Below are 17,000 nucleotides of genomic sequence, written 5' to 3'. Positions count from 1 at the left end.
ACTTAAAATACATATAATTATTTCTTAAGCTCAAGATCCTCCGGAGGATCTGAATGTGTGGATGAATGAAGCTCATCATAAGGCTCAACTTGTCTCAGCTTAAAGCGCATTAAAATAGATACATTTTGTGGTGCTGTTTTAGACACGGCACAATGATAGGCGTCCGCACTTCAGATGAACAGATGTCAGTGTCAGAGATCTCACAGAACCCATGACAAACCGTGTTTCGTCTCCCTTCAAACCTTTTGTTTTCATTTCAATCATCTCAGGTTTGGCCTCTTGTCAGAATTCGGCCCTTGCTTTTTTATTCATGACTCTATACTTTGCATCTCAGTGCCAGAGAATTGCCACTAGATGCAAATTTGACACCATGCTTGCTTGAAAGAGAAATAAATATTGAACACGTTTTTGTTGATATTGTTGGCTTGTGTGTCGGTTAAATTTGAATGAGATGTACAATCGTTAATACTTCCATGTAAAAAACACATGCACCGTTCTCAGACAAACATGCTTTTCCAAAAACCTATTGAGCTGCCGTACTGTCCATCTCTTACATGTGTTTTAATATGCCCGCCTATCTTTTGTGGGCAGCTCATTAAGTTTTTGAGCAGAGGCGAAAAAAAGTAAACCAGGAACAGTGTGAATGAATCTTTTATTTCATTTTCTCTACATCATGCATTTACAATGTGATGCACCATTGGTCCTCCTCCAGTTGTACGTCGTCAAGGTATGTCGCTTTTTTGAGCATAAGTCAGTGTCATGTATACCAAGCCAAAACATGGTACACAAAGATGAAGAAATTACTTAAAGAAAATAAAAATAAACATAGGAAGAAACACATGCCTCTAATTTTCTTCCAATAAAAGCCCCTTCACATGATTCACGTTCGATTCCCCAACGCAAGATCCATGATCCAGCAGAACATCAGGTGAGTCAAATAAAGTCATTTTATGGCCTCAATGGATGCAGAAATGCTTTGCAATGTGACACAATCACAGGCAATCAGATTGCATTTGATGTTTAATGTGTGGAGCTTAATATTGAGTGACAATGCAGAATGAGCTGGACAAGAAAATGCTTTTGATGAAGAACAAATCTCACATTTAAATGGGAAAAGATGGTTAACCTGTTTAGGACACATTGTGGATGTCAAACTTAACTAGTCGCTGACCTTTCGAAAAGAACAGACATTTGAAAATAAAAATCAGAAGACAGAATAATGTGCATCTCGAACATCATCTAGAAAACAAATGATGAAATGACATTCAGAGTGAAAGTTAGATAAGTCTTTGATTTCTTTGTCCGATATATCTAAGCAATTGCTAGGACTCCCTGTTCTAAGATCAGATATTTTCATTATTTATTTTCACGCTTTTTGCCACTTAGCAGCCTTGTAAAATCACTCTGGAGGCCAAAGCATTGCACGACGCATTGAAGCCGTGACATGAATCATGTGAAAGGGCCTTAAGAAAACATCACGCATCAGTGCCGCTCTAAAAGACTTGCTAACTTAATCTGTTTCCCCATACCTTTGTGCAGTAAAGACATACCCCGAGTAAGACTCGAGTCCGAACGAAACGCTTCAAAGCAAAGTTATCGTTAGCTGGAAGAATGAGAGACTTATATAGACGAGTATTTCAGGCACTTAGAAAATCTCCCCCCGTGTCCTTGGCTACAGCGTGCTTCACTGTGGAGTCTGCATTGAGAATCAGCTTTCTTTCCCAGCACAATACAGCGTGTAGAACAACCGCAGTTAGACAAGGCAAAAGACTAGATAAGTACATTCAAAAACACGATTCTTTAAAGGGATTTCAGGTACCTTCCTACGCAAACGACCAAGCTCTTTTATCTACAGTGAAGTCGGGTGAGCGTTCTCCTAATGTTCTTCTAAGGTTCTCCTAATGTTTTCCGATGAAACCGATGTTGAAGCCACGATCAAACGTCATTGTTATAACGGCACCAACCTTGGAATTTAATCACCGTTTAAAAAGTTTCGTTAAAAAAGAACTTCACTGGATACACAACGAAGAAGTCACGATAAAGAAACAACACTCACAAAACTACCGTAGTATTTCCAATTTGTGGACATGGTACTAATATATTCTGATTGGCAGTTCCCCAATGATCAATACATTACAGTTTACATTTGGTTCCCCAATCTTGAATATACACACGGTTGCATCCATCATAATACCATTTAACTGTGGTACTAACAACTTGTGGACATCATGGAAATACCACAGTGTCCTTGGATCAGGTGAATGCAATGATATATGAAAGGCATCTGAAACTTACTATACTACGGCACCACCATAATCCGTCTTCCTAAGGGCCCTGATTTCCTCCTGTTTTCCATCTCCTCTCTTCTCCTGCCGTCTTTCTGTCCTCTAGCTCTCCCCGGGGCTTTGCTTTGCTGGGCTCAGCAGTCAGCCGTAAGAATGAGGCCAGTGATAGAGTGACAGCTATAATTTTCTGCTCACGACCAGGCAGAATTACTGTACACACACACAATAATGAGTGCTGGTGGCTGTACCGCAACAGCTCCGGGGGAGGCCGACGTCCCTATATACTTCCAGGACACCAGAAGTTGAGTCAGAGTTTGGTTTCAGGCATGGGACCTGACGTTTACGAAAACAAACTGGCCATCTCATGTTACATGAGGACTCACGTTTTTTACGCACGGTGAGTTACGACATCGACAAAGAGTCTAACAAGTAAAGTTACCGACAAAAGACTCGAATGGAGGTATCGACTACGTTCCTCGACTACTTTTCCGAGAATCACGTGACAAGCACCACACCAGCACTGCTGTGCTCTACGACTCACGATTTAATGTGGACGAGTTTTAACGCAACGAACAAAAAGACAAGCTAAAAATGCAGAGGAACACAATAATAGTTTCAGAACTTTGGAAGAAATGTCCCGCATCGAGCCCGAGGTTCACTAATAAAGGGCATGCCACACCGTTTTTTTAAAGGTTTTAAAATGACTCGCGATTGTCTTATAAAACTTGGTAGCATCAAAACATCGTAGGGTTTTTACAAATCATTGGAGTCTATCAACATTTGCACCTGAGATTTGAGTTCTCAAAATACCTGTACTGATCATTATCGCCTCTCAACGATCGACGATCTGTTCCAACTGACTAGTTAAAATAGAAAATGACTCGTGTCAATGTGCCTGAAGACAAGTTCTCGCTCTAAAAGGTGGGACTGGACCACATTTAAAGGACGACTTTACGATTGTTTTAATGCCACCTTGACGTCGCTTTTAAAAGACTCTCTCTCTCTCTCTCTCTCTCTCTCTCTCTCGTAAGGACACAGAGTTGGAAGTTATTACAAATTATTCTAAATACATACTCAGAAACAGGAAAGCACATTTGAAAAAGAGAAGACAGGTGTAATACGCTAGACGACATTTACGATTCGTGTCACAATAATCAACATCCTGGTTCAGGGGCCGTTCACACGAAGAGCGATAACTGTATTAGCGTGCACACCAATGCTTGATAACATTCTGTTTATTATAAGCACGCACTGCAGTTTTGACGTCTGTCACTTTAAATGCTCAAGCTCTGGATTCTGATTGGCTGCCAGTGTTTTTATCCATCATCAGCTGGAAAAAAAATTCTGTAAGTGATTCCAACGATTCCAATTAGGGATGCACCGATATTGCCCAAAACCGATAACCGATAATTCATTATATTTGAAAGCCGATAACCGATATATTGGCCCGTACATCTAAATCCATATTTTGATATAATTTTTGAGAGCCTGATTAAAAAAAACAAAAGTCTAAACATTAAAATCCATGTCCCAAGCACACAATTATAATGTTCTCATGTTCTATGTAGCCGATATGACACACTTGCGCTTCACATGTTTTGCACTGAACCATATTTTCCTTTTTTAAGTGTTTCCAATCATATTTCAAGCAATTTAAAACCATCATGGTGAACAGTGCGCATCTGAAGTGTCTCAGCTGACGGAAATAATCCATTAACGATAGCATTAAAAATGAGCGTTTATCGGCCGATACCGATATGTTGGCCGATATATCGTGCATCCCTAAACGATATCTTTCTTCTGTGTTGTTATCGTTATAGCCGTGGTGTGGATTTCACTATTCTCACAGAATCAGAAAAGATTATTAAAGCTTTATCGTCCTTGGTGTGAACGGGCCTTTAGTCTCTGGTATCGCACAATCTTTGCGCCATCACACGACCGTGCTGATGTCCTCCGGTTCGTCCGGCTTCTTGGGCTTGCTGGGAAGCGATTTTAAGTACTCGAGGTGTCGTCTGGCGTCTTCTTGGTTCTGCCGTACATAGTACACAACGTAAGAGATAACCATTGCAAACCAGCCAAACATGGTCACCAACATGGCGTAGTCGGTGGTCCGCTTGGCTAGGTTGCACAAGTCCGCGTCCACGGCCAGGAACGGCTGGCCCTCCTGGTCTCTCAGCTCCGAACTACGGCACAGCACGTGCGTGGCGGCCTCGTGGTTGTGTGCCATACCGCCCAACGCTTGCTGTAAGGCGCAGTCGCAATGCCAAGGGTTGTTGTCCACCACCACGCGCGCCTTCAACCGCGCGAACGCCTCCTTGTGCACGCTAGTGATGCGGTTATGAGACAAGTCCAGCACTTCAAGAGATCCCTCTAAACCAACGAACGCCCCCTCGCCGAGGGTTTCCACGGCATTGTGAGATAGATTGAGCCTCCGAAGCATCCTCAAACCGTGAAATATGCGATCGGGCACCAGAGATATGTGGTTTCTGTCTAGTTGCAGGAGCTGGGTTTCCGGCGGGACGTCGGGCGGGATCTCCTTCAAGCGTGAGAGACTACAGGTGACGTTGAGGCCGTGTGGAGGGCTTTCGGACCGCTGGCAGGTGCAACCCTTGGGACAGGTGCTGGCAGACGGGAAGCACAGGACCATGAGCACCAGGCTTTGCAGGAGCAGACACATGGGGATGGAGCGCGAAAGCCACAGGTCCAACGGCGTCATGCTGACAGGCAGTCAACATACTCGACGCCAGGGCCGTTCACGGGAGCCCCATAGCGGGACCGCGTTGTCACCAAGATCCGTGGGTCTCGTCAACTCTCATCGTCTGTTTGAGCCTGCGGAGGGAGAAGACACAGTGAAGGAGACCAGATAATTTATGGGTCGGAATGACACCTTTCTCCATTACTCAGTACATACAGAACCTCTCGGTCTGAGAGGCCTGTCAGGAAAACTCACAGCAGTGCAACACTAAGTGATATGAGGCTAACTAAAGAAAGACTGCGATATCTGCCGATTAATCAGTTGATATCTGAACATTCTTAGATTATCAATTAACAGAAGTGGTATTTTGGTCATTTAACTGTTCCGAAATGTAAAATTCAGTCTCTTCTGCTCACAAAGGATGCATTTATTTGAAAAATACAAAGTATTTTATACAAGAAAGTATTTTATATAAGAAAAATACAGTAAAAACTGTAATATTATGAAATATTATTACAATTTAAAATGTTTTTCTATTTGAATATATTTTAATGTGTAATTTATTTCTGTGATTGCATTTCTGAAGTTGCATTTTCAGCAGCCTTTACTCCATAAAATCAACATTTTTGTCAACACACACACACACACACACACACACACACACACACACACACACACACACACACACACACACACACACACACACACACACACACACACACACTTTTCTTTCTCTCCACACACATACACTGTATAAACATTTGCCACCTTGCTCTATAAATATCGGGCATTGAAAAAGCCTGTATTGTTTGATCCCTAGTGTTTACAGTAATTGTTTAATTCAAATTGATTTTATTTAATGTATGATTAGACAAATGCATAAGCAGGCAGAATGAATGCAGTGGGCCTTATTATTGTGGACAGTGGGCAATTTTATTATTATACAGTGGGCAAAATCTTTTGTGCATAAATGAGTGAATGTTTGCATACAGAAATAGTGATTAATCACTTAAAACTTTGTACATTGAACTTAAATCTGAAACTACTGTACATGAATGCAAAAATAAGAATCACAGACAGTTTTCTAGTTGCATTTAGTGTAAACTTATCTGTTCAATTTATAGCATCACTCTAATCAACACCTTTGTTGTTTACAGTGTTTGTACACTGTAATTTACAGTGGTGCTCGGAAGTTTGTGAATTTCTGCATAAATATGTCCTAAAACATATAACAAAATAATATACTTGGTCATTTATTTATTCAGGAAAATTATCCAATGTTACATATCTGTGAGTGGCAAAAGTATGTGAAGCTTGATTAGCAGTTAATTTGAAGGCAAAATTAGGCTATTCTTAGATGTTTTCAGTCAATGTGTTGACAATCCTGTGTCAGCGTCTATTTAAAGAACAGGGATCAACTTGACAACACGTGTTTGTGGAAGTGTATCATGGCACGGACAAAGGAGGTTTTTGAAGACCTTGTTGTTGCTCATCAGACTAGAAAAGTTCATAAAACTATAACTATAACTATTCTAAAGAGTATTGACTCCACAGGCCCTATTTTAATGATCTGAAATGCAAGAATCAAACGCGAAATGCAAGTAACTTTGTGGGCGGATCTCGAAATCTAAAATGGCTTGGTGTGAAATAGCTTCATTACTCATAGGTGTGGTTTGGGCGTAACGTGAAATAAACCAATCAGAGCGTCATCTCACATTCACTTTAAGAGCAGGCGCTCTTGTTCCATGGCGGATTGCTATTATAACGGCGGATTTGCCAGGAGTGGTTCACATCCAAAGAGACCGACGTTCTCGTCAGGGCCGTAAAACACAGAGAAGTGACATTGGGGATGGAGAAACACACCCAGATTAGCTTCGGTTAAACAGGCGTATAATAATTTGGGTAAATGTGTAAGCTAGATTTATGCCTATTTTTCACATCTTCATGGACACCACAATGATTTCCCTCGTGTGGAATATTTTTCCTTAAATTATGTATGGTTTGCAAAAATAAAATGGCAACGAGAGAAGCAAAGTGTATGTGCGTTGTGCACACGCTACATTATGGCCAAGCATGCGCCCTTAAAATAGCATCTGAATAACGCGCCACAGACTTTAGTCTAGGTTTTTCCTGGTCTGTGGCGGAATTGTTTTCTGAAACTGCAAAATAGCACCAGGGAACGTTTGCGCTGGAACACGCCTCCTCTTTTCCCTGAACCACCCCCGGGAGCGCAAGTTCATTCCCTAATTTACCGACGTGCGTCTGTGGTGGGAAAAGTCCGCTGTGTGTCGGGTGCAAAATAGGAATGATACATGCGTCAGTGTACAAAGTCAATTGCGCTGGGTGCAAGATAGGGCCCCACAAATCCACAGTCAGACAGATTGAGCACAAATAGAGGAAATTTAAGACAATTGCTACCCTCCCCATGAGTGGTCAACCAACTAAAATCACTCCAAAAGCAAGATGTGTAATAGTCCAAGAGGTCACAAAGGATCCCAGGGTAACTTCTAAGCAACTAAAGGCCTTTCTCACATTGGCTGATGTTAACGTTCATTGAAGAAAACTGAACAACCACGCTGTGCACGGAGAAAGCAACTTCTTTCCAAAAAGAACATTGCTGTCCGTCTGCAGTTTGTTAAAGATCATGTGGACAAGCCAGAGGGCTATCGGTAAAAATGTTTTGCGGGCGGATGAGACAAAAATAGGACTTTTTGGTTTAAATGAGAAGTGTTATTCTCGGAAAAACCCTGCATTCCAGCATAATAACCTGATCCCCTCTGAGAAACATGCTGGTGCTGATATTATGGTTCGGGTTTTGATGGAACAATGAATTCTGAATTATGCCAGTGAACTCTAAAGGAAAATGTCAGGACAACTGAAGCTCAAGAGAAAGTGGCTCATGCAGAAAGACAATGACTGGATCATTTTTCTCAATAAATAATTGACGATTTGACAAAGTATATATATTGTCCTCATTTGATCGGATTCTCACTGCGAGCCTACATGTTTACATTTTATAGCTGTTAGGGTTGTAACGGTATACCGGTATGACGATTTATCACGATATTGGCATGTACGATTATCATATCGTAAATATTTGCCAATCCACGGTTTTGAAAAAAAAAAAAATTAAACCAGATCTCATCTGCGCATATGCAACTTCTTTTCACTTGACTGCTTAGACTCCACCCATACATGTGCGCTCGTTTTCCCCTATGGTTTTCCCCCGCCGAAAACAAGTAACGTTATACTTTTGTTATCTGAAAAACGAACGCGGGATTTTCCTCGAAGATGGGTTTAGAGTGCGGATCGGGCCGAATTTTTCTGTCCGAGCCCGGCACGCGTCCGAAAGAGCAGTAACCGAACCCGACCCGAGTCCGACAGGCATAAAGATATGTCCGAGCCCTCACATATACTAATGTGCCACAAACAGGACTTTAATATCACCAACCATTCCCATGTTATTACGGTGTATCCATATACATGGCCCACCCTGTATATTCTGCTTGTTCTGTGTGAATGAGCAGCGCCATTTCGCCTAGTACATACTCAAATATGTGTGACGACGCTCATGGTGTTTAAAGCGTCTGCCGTCTCACTCATATGAGGACGTGAACACATGAACATATCCAGAGCTGCTCTGCTTTTATTTAAAAGAATCATCATCAAATACACTCTGACTGAAACTCATAGGTGTTTAGTACAACCTGTCAAAATAAAAGTTCGATTTAGCTTAAAGAAATGTTACTATTGTACAATAGAATATAGCTTAGTTATAACAACAACAATAATAAAGTTTATTTAAACATTAAGAAATATAGTTTTGTGTCTGTTTTAATTTAGTAACCCTATCCAGACAAACAAAAGTTGTTACATTTCATCTGATTGCATTTTCAATAATATATTTGTATTAAATCATAGAATCCAGACAAATTATATCAGACAAGTTACCCAGAATTTCTGAGGAAATAAAATACATTTCATAAGACTCTACTATCTTATAATTAACTTAAATAATAATTAATAAATTAAGAATAAAAATAATTTAAGGTTTTATGAATTCAATTGATTAGACATGTTTGTTCAAATGGGAATTTATTTTTTCTTTCTTATTTTTTCCAAAAGATAGACTCACACAAAAAAGTTTTTTTTTTTCATTAAAAAAGTTTGTTTTAATAAACCATATGTTCAACCAAAAAACCCTATCTGTTTTCATTAATTTAAGGGGCATTGTAGCAGATGATTAAAATAATAATAAGGATTGTTTAATACCGTATATCATGAAACCGTGATATTTTCTGAGACGATTATCATACCGTGAAAATCTCATACCGTTACAACCCTAATAGCTGTATCTCTTAACATTAGTTAATGCACTATGAACTAACATGAATGATTAAGGTATAATTAATATATTCATATTTTTTGTATTTTAAAAGTACAGTACATTTTCATTGTTCAGTACTATTTCAAAATGTTTTTAAATAAACTTAAGGACTATTTTATTTCTGTTTGTTTTCATTCAAAATCCGTTAAAAAAAACTATTGGTTGATCAATCGGTTATCGGCGTGGGCTAACCTAGTTATCGCTATCGGAAAAATCCACTATTGGTCAAAGTCTAGTTTAGACGTAATAGTCGTATTGCAAAACATCAGACCTGTATCAGATTTAGTACCACATGTGGAAGTGGCACAAATCAGAATAGAAAATATCAGATTACATGTGGTTTGTTCACACTGTCATGAGAAAAACAGATCCGAGTCACATATGTGACCCTGCCTGGATTACAAAACCAGTCGCACGGGTATATCTGTGGCAATAGCCAACAATACATTGTATGGGTCAAAATTATCGATTTTTCTTTTATGCCAAAAATCATAAGGATATTAAGTAAAGATCATGTTCCATGAAGATATTTAGTAAATTTCCTGCCGTAAATATATAAAACATTTGTTTTTATGAGTGAATGCTGCACAATCTTGAACATAAATGGACGAGATTTTCTTAATGCTTCGATTTCAGATTATCTGCCAAATATTGTCCTATCCTAACAAACCATACATCACTGGAAAGCTTCTTTATTCAGTGCAATGTATAAATCTCAATTAAAAAAAATTGACCCATGTGACTGCTTTTGTGGTCCAGGGTCACATATAAGCAAAAAAAATCTGATTTAGGCAGATCTGACCGTAGCCTTTGTCCACTTTTAGGACTTTGGTGAACATCTGATGATGTTTTGGGTTATATTTATGCAGAAATATAGAAAAATCTAAAGGGTTCACAAACATCCAAGCACCACTGTAAATTACAATGAACTACAGTTGTACACCAACACTGCAACACAGTTAAGGTCCCCTAACACACTGTGAACCAGTTGTCTTTCAGGAGGGGAGGGAGAACTATAATTAACACACATTAACACAGAGCACATGCCACATACTGTACATACGTGACGCCAAGCCTGGATTGATGTAAACAACAGAAGTGAGACGCGAGAGATAATAGCAGCTGGAAGTGTCACCTGCACATTTCTGAGCGCGCTACATTTCACAGCGGACTGAATTAGCTGAACTCATTTACAGAGGCATGCACATCTGGACCTTTTGCATGTAAATAAATCAATAGTGATGTAAAAATAAGTATCCCAGGAGTCCTGACATGCCATGCTCAGTGAGTGTGTGTGTTGCCGGAGGCTCTTGGGAGCCAGTGTGTGGACTGACTCAATGAATCCCAGGCCTGTCCAGCTGATGTAATGTGTGTGTGTGCGTCTGCCACATGGGATCTATGATGGAAGATCTCAGGCGTTTGGGTGCAAACTATTACAACTCTGACAGGCCATTACAGAAAACGAGAAAAAGCCCAAGAACGTGTCATTCATATGCTGTCAACAGCAAACTACTTATGCTGAAATTCAGGTGAGATGAATTCTAGATGAATCATAAATAAAAATACATGATATTATTGCATGGCTCTCTGGAATGATTCTGATTGGTCAATCGTGACATTCAGAAGTCAAATGTTCCTGGAAAATGACTGTTGCCCATGGCAACAATGTTTAAATGACTGCTCATCCAGGAAACTGCATGTTTCAATAAAGCTGTGCTTGTGTATTAAGTAGTAAGCTCAGCTAATGTAATATAATATAATATAAAATATCACCTCTGATGATAACAGATCACTCTAAATTGTAATGTGGACTCATGCATTTTCTGTAAAGCTGCTTTGAAACGATATGTATTGTGAAAAGCGCTATACAAATAAATGTGAATTTTTAACATTATCGGCCCAATAAGAAAATTAGGCAGATATATTAAAGCTGATAAATAATGTATTATTTCTTTCAGTGGAGACACTTCAGATGCGCACTGATCAACATGATGTTTTTGAAGTGCTTGAAATATGATTGGAATCACTTCAAAAAGGAAAATATAGTTAAGTGCAGGGCAAGTCTGTCATATTGGCTACATAAAATTATAATGAGAATATTATATATTGTGTATTTGGGACAAGACTTTTAATGGTAAGAGACTTGTTTTTTAAATCAGAATTATCAAAAATTAAATCAGCTCTCAAAAATTATATAAACATTTGGATTTATATTTATCAGCCAATATATCGGTTATCAACTTTCAAATATAAAGAGTTATCGTATCGGTAAACTGCAGTTGCTTATGGAGGAACATTTTTATTTTGACATAACTCTTTAAGATGGATAAATCTGATAGATTGAGGTTTATGGCCTGTGATCAACATATAAGAAAGTTACAAGACCTTAAACCCAGCCAGACCTTATTTTTGTTTATGAATATGCAAAAAAAAAAAAGCTGTATCTTTCATGCTAGTTCTGGAATATCAAATTGGTAACAATATATTTTACAGTTATGGTAAAGGTAGTTGATTCACACTTATTACTACTAAAATATATTAAAATACGAATATATTAAAATAGCATATAATGAATATTGCATTGTCAGTACAAGATTTTGATCAAAAATAGATGCACCTCTTGATGGAAATAACATCACAGCAATCTTGTATTGTTAAAGCAGTGTAAAGTCTCCTCCAGAACATCTCGAACACTCTCAGTGAATGTAAGATCTGGACTCATGTGTGGAAATGATTCTTCATGTTCCTCACAATCATTCTTTCACAATCTGAGTCTGATGAATCTTCACTGTCCTCCTGGAATATGACCATGATGTGTTTCCTACATGTTTAAGCTACACACTCCATCAGTCAGTGATAGAAGAACTGTTGCCAATCAATCATATATCATGATAGAAACATAATAATCACTGCAATAATGATCCAGTCATAGACTCATAAGCATTTGCCCATTTAAATCCAAACAGCACTTTGTTTTTATGACTGGGCAGTGTATATTACAGTATAATTATATTAAAATTACATATAATATTAAATTACCAAAAATAAATACCATTTCAAATAATATAGCTAATACATATATAGTTATAGTAAAGGAAATTCATAAGGTGATTCACACTTTTTTTACACCTAAATATAATTATATAAAAAATCTATTAAAATATAATATTAAAAGTAAAATTACATATATTTTTAAATTACAAAAAAAATATTCAGATCATTTAAAATGTATGTATATTATACTATTAAATAGAATTTAAAATATATATTTTTCACTGTTGGGTAAGTTACAGCACACCAATTATTAGGTTTTACTGTAGCATTGTTATATATTTTCCCGTTAAAATGACCAATAATAAAGGGGCGGGTTTACGCGGAGAAGACATTCATTTAGACATTTCTACTAAAAAAGTATGAGGTCAAATAAAAAACAATGAAACATGCATTGATGAAACATTCAATAACATGCATTTAGAAAATAGATAGGTTGGTTTTTAATTTCATGCTGCCTTTAAACATTTAATACTTGATGCATTCTCTTAAAACACGTCTTAATATTTCATGCAATTTACTTCTATACATCTATTTTCTTCTAAGGATGTTTAGACATTTTACTACATGGTTAATAAGAAGAAATTATTTTGCTGTTGGCATCACAAGAATGAGTACAGACAGACCCTGCTCATCATGAATGGAAGACTCATAATTAGACTGACATCCGGTTTTAATATTAAAACACACTGATGCAGATTATTATCAGGCAGAGCTTGGCTCTACGTCACAGGCTCACAGCTCAAATTAAAGTAAAACAGATTGTGAAGCTTTTCCCATCATTACCATTGCCATCATCATAACACATTAAAGTTCATAATGTGAAGATTCTGGAGCTGGGGGAAAGAAATCCTAATGGCTATGCACTTGCCATCATTCATTTATTCAATAAAGCTTTGAATATGTGCAAAAATAACGTTTGGCTATCGTGGCTGATATTTTATACTAAACTAATTGACTTTTAAGTCTGATGGACAAATTGCATGGATATTTCTTTTGATGCATTTTATGCATGCAAGCATTTTCCTCCTCACTGGACTTGACAAGCATTAAAATAAGGAGATCTTGCAGCACAAAGGGTCAATATGTTGTTTAAAAGCATCATATGAGATCTGAATCTGGCTTTAAAGGCGTCTCGTGTCAAATGTGATAATAATCCAATCAGATATGAGCAGAAGCAGAGCTTTGATCCCAATGCATTATCCCTGAATTAATCCTGAAATCTGACCCTTCCGGTGTGATCAAAGGGAACATCACCTTCTTCTAGCAATTTCACGAGCAGAGACAGCATCAGAAGCACTGGAAGGCAGGTCTAAACCAGAAAGCTAAGCGCTGAAAATAACTTTTCTCGACTTGTAAAGCAGTGAAGAAGAGTGATCTCACAGATTACAGCCGAGGCTCTCACATTTTCCACACCCTAACAATGTGAAGCATGACTGCATTCATTTTCACATGATTATTAGTCCCATTATGAGAGATGAATCAATAACTGCAAATAAGTTGCTCATGCCTGGCTGGCTTAAATAAATCAGAAATGTCAGTTGCACTGCAAATGAAAACTGCCATCAATGATCTGTCAATTGCTATTGAAAAGGCGCATATCTTCTGAAGCGCCTGCAATAATTCACTCACAAACAAACACCAGCTGACGCATATACAATTCGCTTATTTTATACCTAACACAAGCATGTTGGCCTATTCTCAGCATGCAAAATGCATATGTGACACAGATGAATGCGTGTCAGTCTCTCTCAATCATGTGTGTTTATGTGTGGCTGAGCAACAGGCGACATGCGTTTGTCTCTTACCTGCGACAGAAACACTCATCGATCGCCGCATCCGTGACTCTCACATCCTCGGGGAATCATTCAACATATATGATGTGACGCTCTCGGGTGTTATTTCATGTGAGCTCGCACATATTTGGAGGTTGTTGTCTGATGTTAGTGGCAAGAACCACGGGAGTAACTGGGAGGGGTTCGATCGCTCCGTGGTAGTGGAGTCCGATTCGCGAGCGAAATTGGTTCTTTTGAGCCGATTCTTTTTAAAGTGATTCAGCCGAGCCGATTACTGTACAGTGGGGAAAACAAAATTGCTTTAATAATCTTAGTGGGAACAATGCTTCTGAACCCTTACAACAATCCACATGATCTAAATACTAAACCATGTTTTGGACCATAAACAGGTGAAACACCTGTTTGCACAAGTTTAAAGGGACAGTTCGCCCAAAAATGAAAATTCTGTCATCATTTAGGCTAGTCACCCTCAAGTTTTTCCTAACCTTTATTCATTTCTTTCTTCTGTTGACCTGACACAAAATATTAGGGTCCAATCACCTGTTTGGCAACAACTGACATTCTTTCATACAGGTTTGGAGCAACTTGAGGTTGAGTAAATCATGACAGAATTTTCATTTTTTGGTGAACTATCCCTTTAAGATGAATTTCCGAATCACCAATTTAAGAAGGATTTTCTTTTTTTTGTTCATGTTTTAGGCACGTAACGTTACAGAAATGACACAATATGTACCCTAACCGAAATCCCCTCGCTAAATGACAAGAAAAATCAAAGGTAGCCTGCAACGGACTTATATAGGAACGCTTTGAGTGATCAAAACAATCTGAGAATGGCGGTTCATTGAAACGAGTCATCTGAACGAACCGATTCGATAAAACGAATCGTACTTCCCAGACTACTGATTCTCTCGGTAGCGCGCGCTTAGTTTGTGTACGTGCCGTGCGTGTGTGTCTGTGTGCCCTGTTTTTTAATTTTCGGCTCTAATCAGTCAAAATTAGCCCTTCTGAAGGATCCCACGTCGATTAAAGACAGGAAATCCACCCTGAAACACGTTTTGCGACGTGTTTTTGTGCTCAGGTACTCAGGTACAGTAAATAATTATGTTTAGCCTTATAAAAATGTAACGAATTATTATTATTATATGATTAAATTTTACCCCGATCTCCCAGGGATCAGCAACTCCGGTCCTGGAGGGCCACTGTCCTGCAGAGTTTAGCTCCAACCCTAATTAAACACACCTGAACAAGGCAATCAGTGTTTTCAGGATTACTAGATAGATACAGGCAGGTGAGTTTTTATCAGGGCTGAAGCTAAACTCTGCAGGACAGTGGCCCTCCAGGACCGGAGTTGCCGACCTATCTTAATATATACCCAGGATACCGAATGATTTCCATACTGTACCTCAGGCTACTTTATGTAGGCTATGTAGCCTACAATGACATTTTTCATATCCCACTTCTGTAAAAAAAACTTAAAATGTTGACTTAAAAAAACAAACGAAAAAAAAAAGATATTGAACATTTGAATCTTTATTGCAGTATAAAAGATTGAGCTCAATGAATAGCCTTCACATTGACCACTATTGGGGCTTGTTGTCACACTACATTGAGGTAAATTGTCACAACTAAATCTGACGAGCCTATATAGATGTTCAGCAACACTTTATTAATTGTAAATCTGATACTATCACTGCACCTTGTTCAACACGGTACTTATTGTGCTTGAAATGTGCCTTTCCACTGCAATATTTTCATTAGACAGCAATTTATTGGTGGAACAATGTGGACAACTCCAAACAAGTGGCCTAATTTGGAGTTTGACAGCAGCATAGGGGTTACAAATCTGAACAACTAAATGGTTGAAGCGTCAAACTCCCTCAAGGACTGATTTGTAACCACTCCAAACCAGAGTGACCCTGCACTGTGTGTCGGCATCAGCTAAATAATATGAAACCTCTCATGATTAATTAGGCTATAATCACATTAACTCCACGGTTCAATAAATATTTTGATAGTTTCATTGTAAATACCAACAACGAGCAGCAATACACAATGAGCCATCTCAATACTCATTCAATGTCAGCGCGCTGTAGAAACCAACAATTAGCTGTGCTGTCCTTGACAAACACAGTGTGTCTGTGATAAAGGCAGCTCATCCGTTTGCAGCAGAGCGGAGAAACTTCCACTGCACCAAATATCAATCATTGTAGCTAATTAGTCAGTGTATGGGTGATCAAATGCCGTTATGACAGAAAAACATCCATCAGCACCAAATGAACTGAAGTTCCAATATCTGGGGCTCGACGGGCGTTTAAACCAGCTACACTTGCAAACCGGTGTCTCAAAAACACAATACATCAAAAACGCCATTTTTGCTGTAAAGCACAATTGATTTTTGTATTGGTGCAGATATAACTGAGTGTTTCATGCACCTTGACGTAGCTTACACTCTTCGTGGAAGCAGAAAGAGTCTTGTTTTGTGGCACAGCAAACGTGTTTGCGCATGACACGCTCACACTGCAGCTGCGGTATTATGCCTTGATATGATTTTCAAGACTCAAATTGGCAGGTTGCCTGTGTAGCATGTAATTTAGAGTTTTCCCTCCGTTCTGTGCCGCACTGATACACTGAATTTGATTGGCAAACAAACCAAAACAAACCAAAAGAACGGCAGACAAACCCAAACTGCTCCTTCATTAATTTGCAAAGGGACTGATTTGAAACAAGACATTTACATTCCTGCTTTTGAAAGGTCATGCTTTGTAATGCTCATTTGCATACTAAGT

General features: G+C 38.7%; 1 protein-coding gene across 1 annotated transcript; it reads right to left on the bottom strand.

Annotated features, from left to right (window-relative positions):
* Window positions 1-633: 633 nt before the first annotated feature.
* On the bottom strand, window positions 634-15,420 carry lrrc3b (leucine rich repeat containing 3B). The gene is made up of 3 exons (XM_081376849.1): window positions 15,372-15,420; window positions 14,227-14,488; window positions 634-5,114 (listed from the first exon to the last, which is right to left on the bottom strand). The coding sequence occupies exon 3, from the start codon at window positions 4,999-5,001 to the stop codon at window positions 4,216-4,218; it is 786 nt and encodes a 261-aa protein (XP_081232975.1). The 5' UTR covers window positions 5,002-5,114; window positions 14,227-14,488; window positions 15,372-15,420; the 3' UTR covers window positions 634-4,215.
* Between the last annotated feature and the right edge of the window lie 1,580 nt (window positions 15,421-17,000).

This window comes from Scardinius erythrophthalmus, assembly GCF_964197995.2.
Source record: "Scardinius erythrophthalmus genome assembly, chromosome: 10".
NCBI classification, from domain to species: Eukaryota; Metazoa; Chordata; class Actinopteri; order Cypriniformes; family Leuciscidae; genus Scardinius; species Scardinius erythrophthalmus.
The sequence above is the reverse complement of the archived record's forward strand: the minus strand, read 5'-3'. Positions and strand labels throughout refer to the sequence as shown.

Excerpts from the sequence above, each read along its gene's own strand:
- lrrc3b (XM_081376849.1), bottom strand. The coding sequence starts at position 5,001 with ATGACGCCGTTGGACCTGTGGCTTTCGCGCTCCATCCCCATGTGTCTG.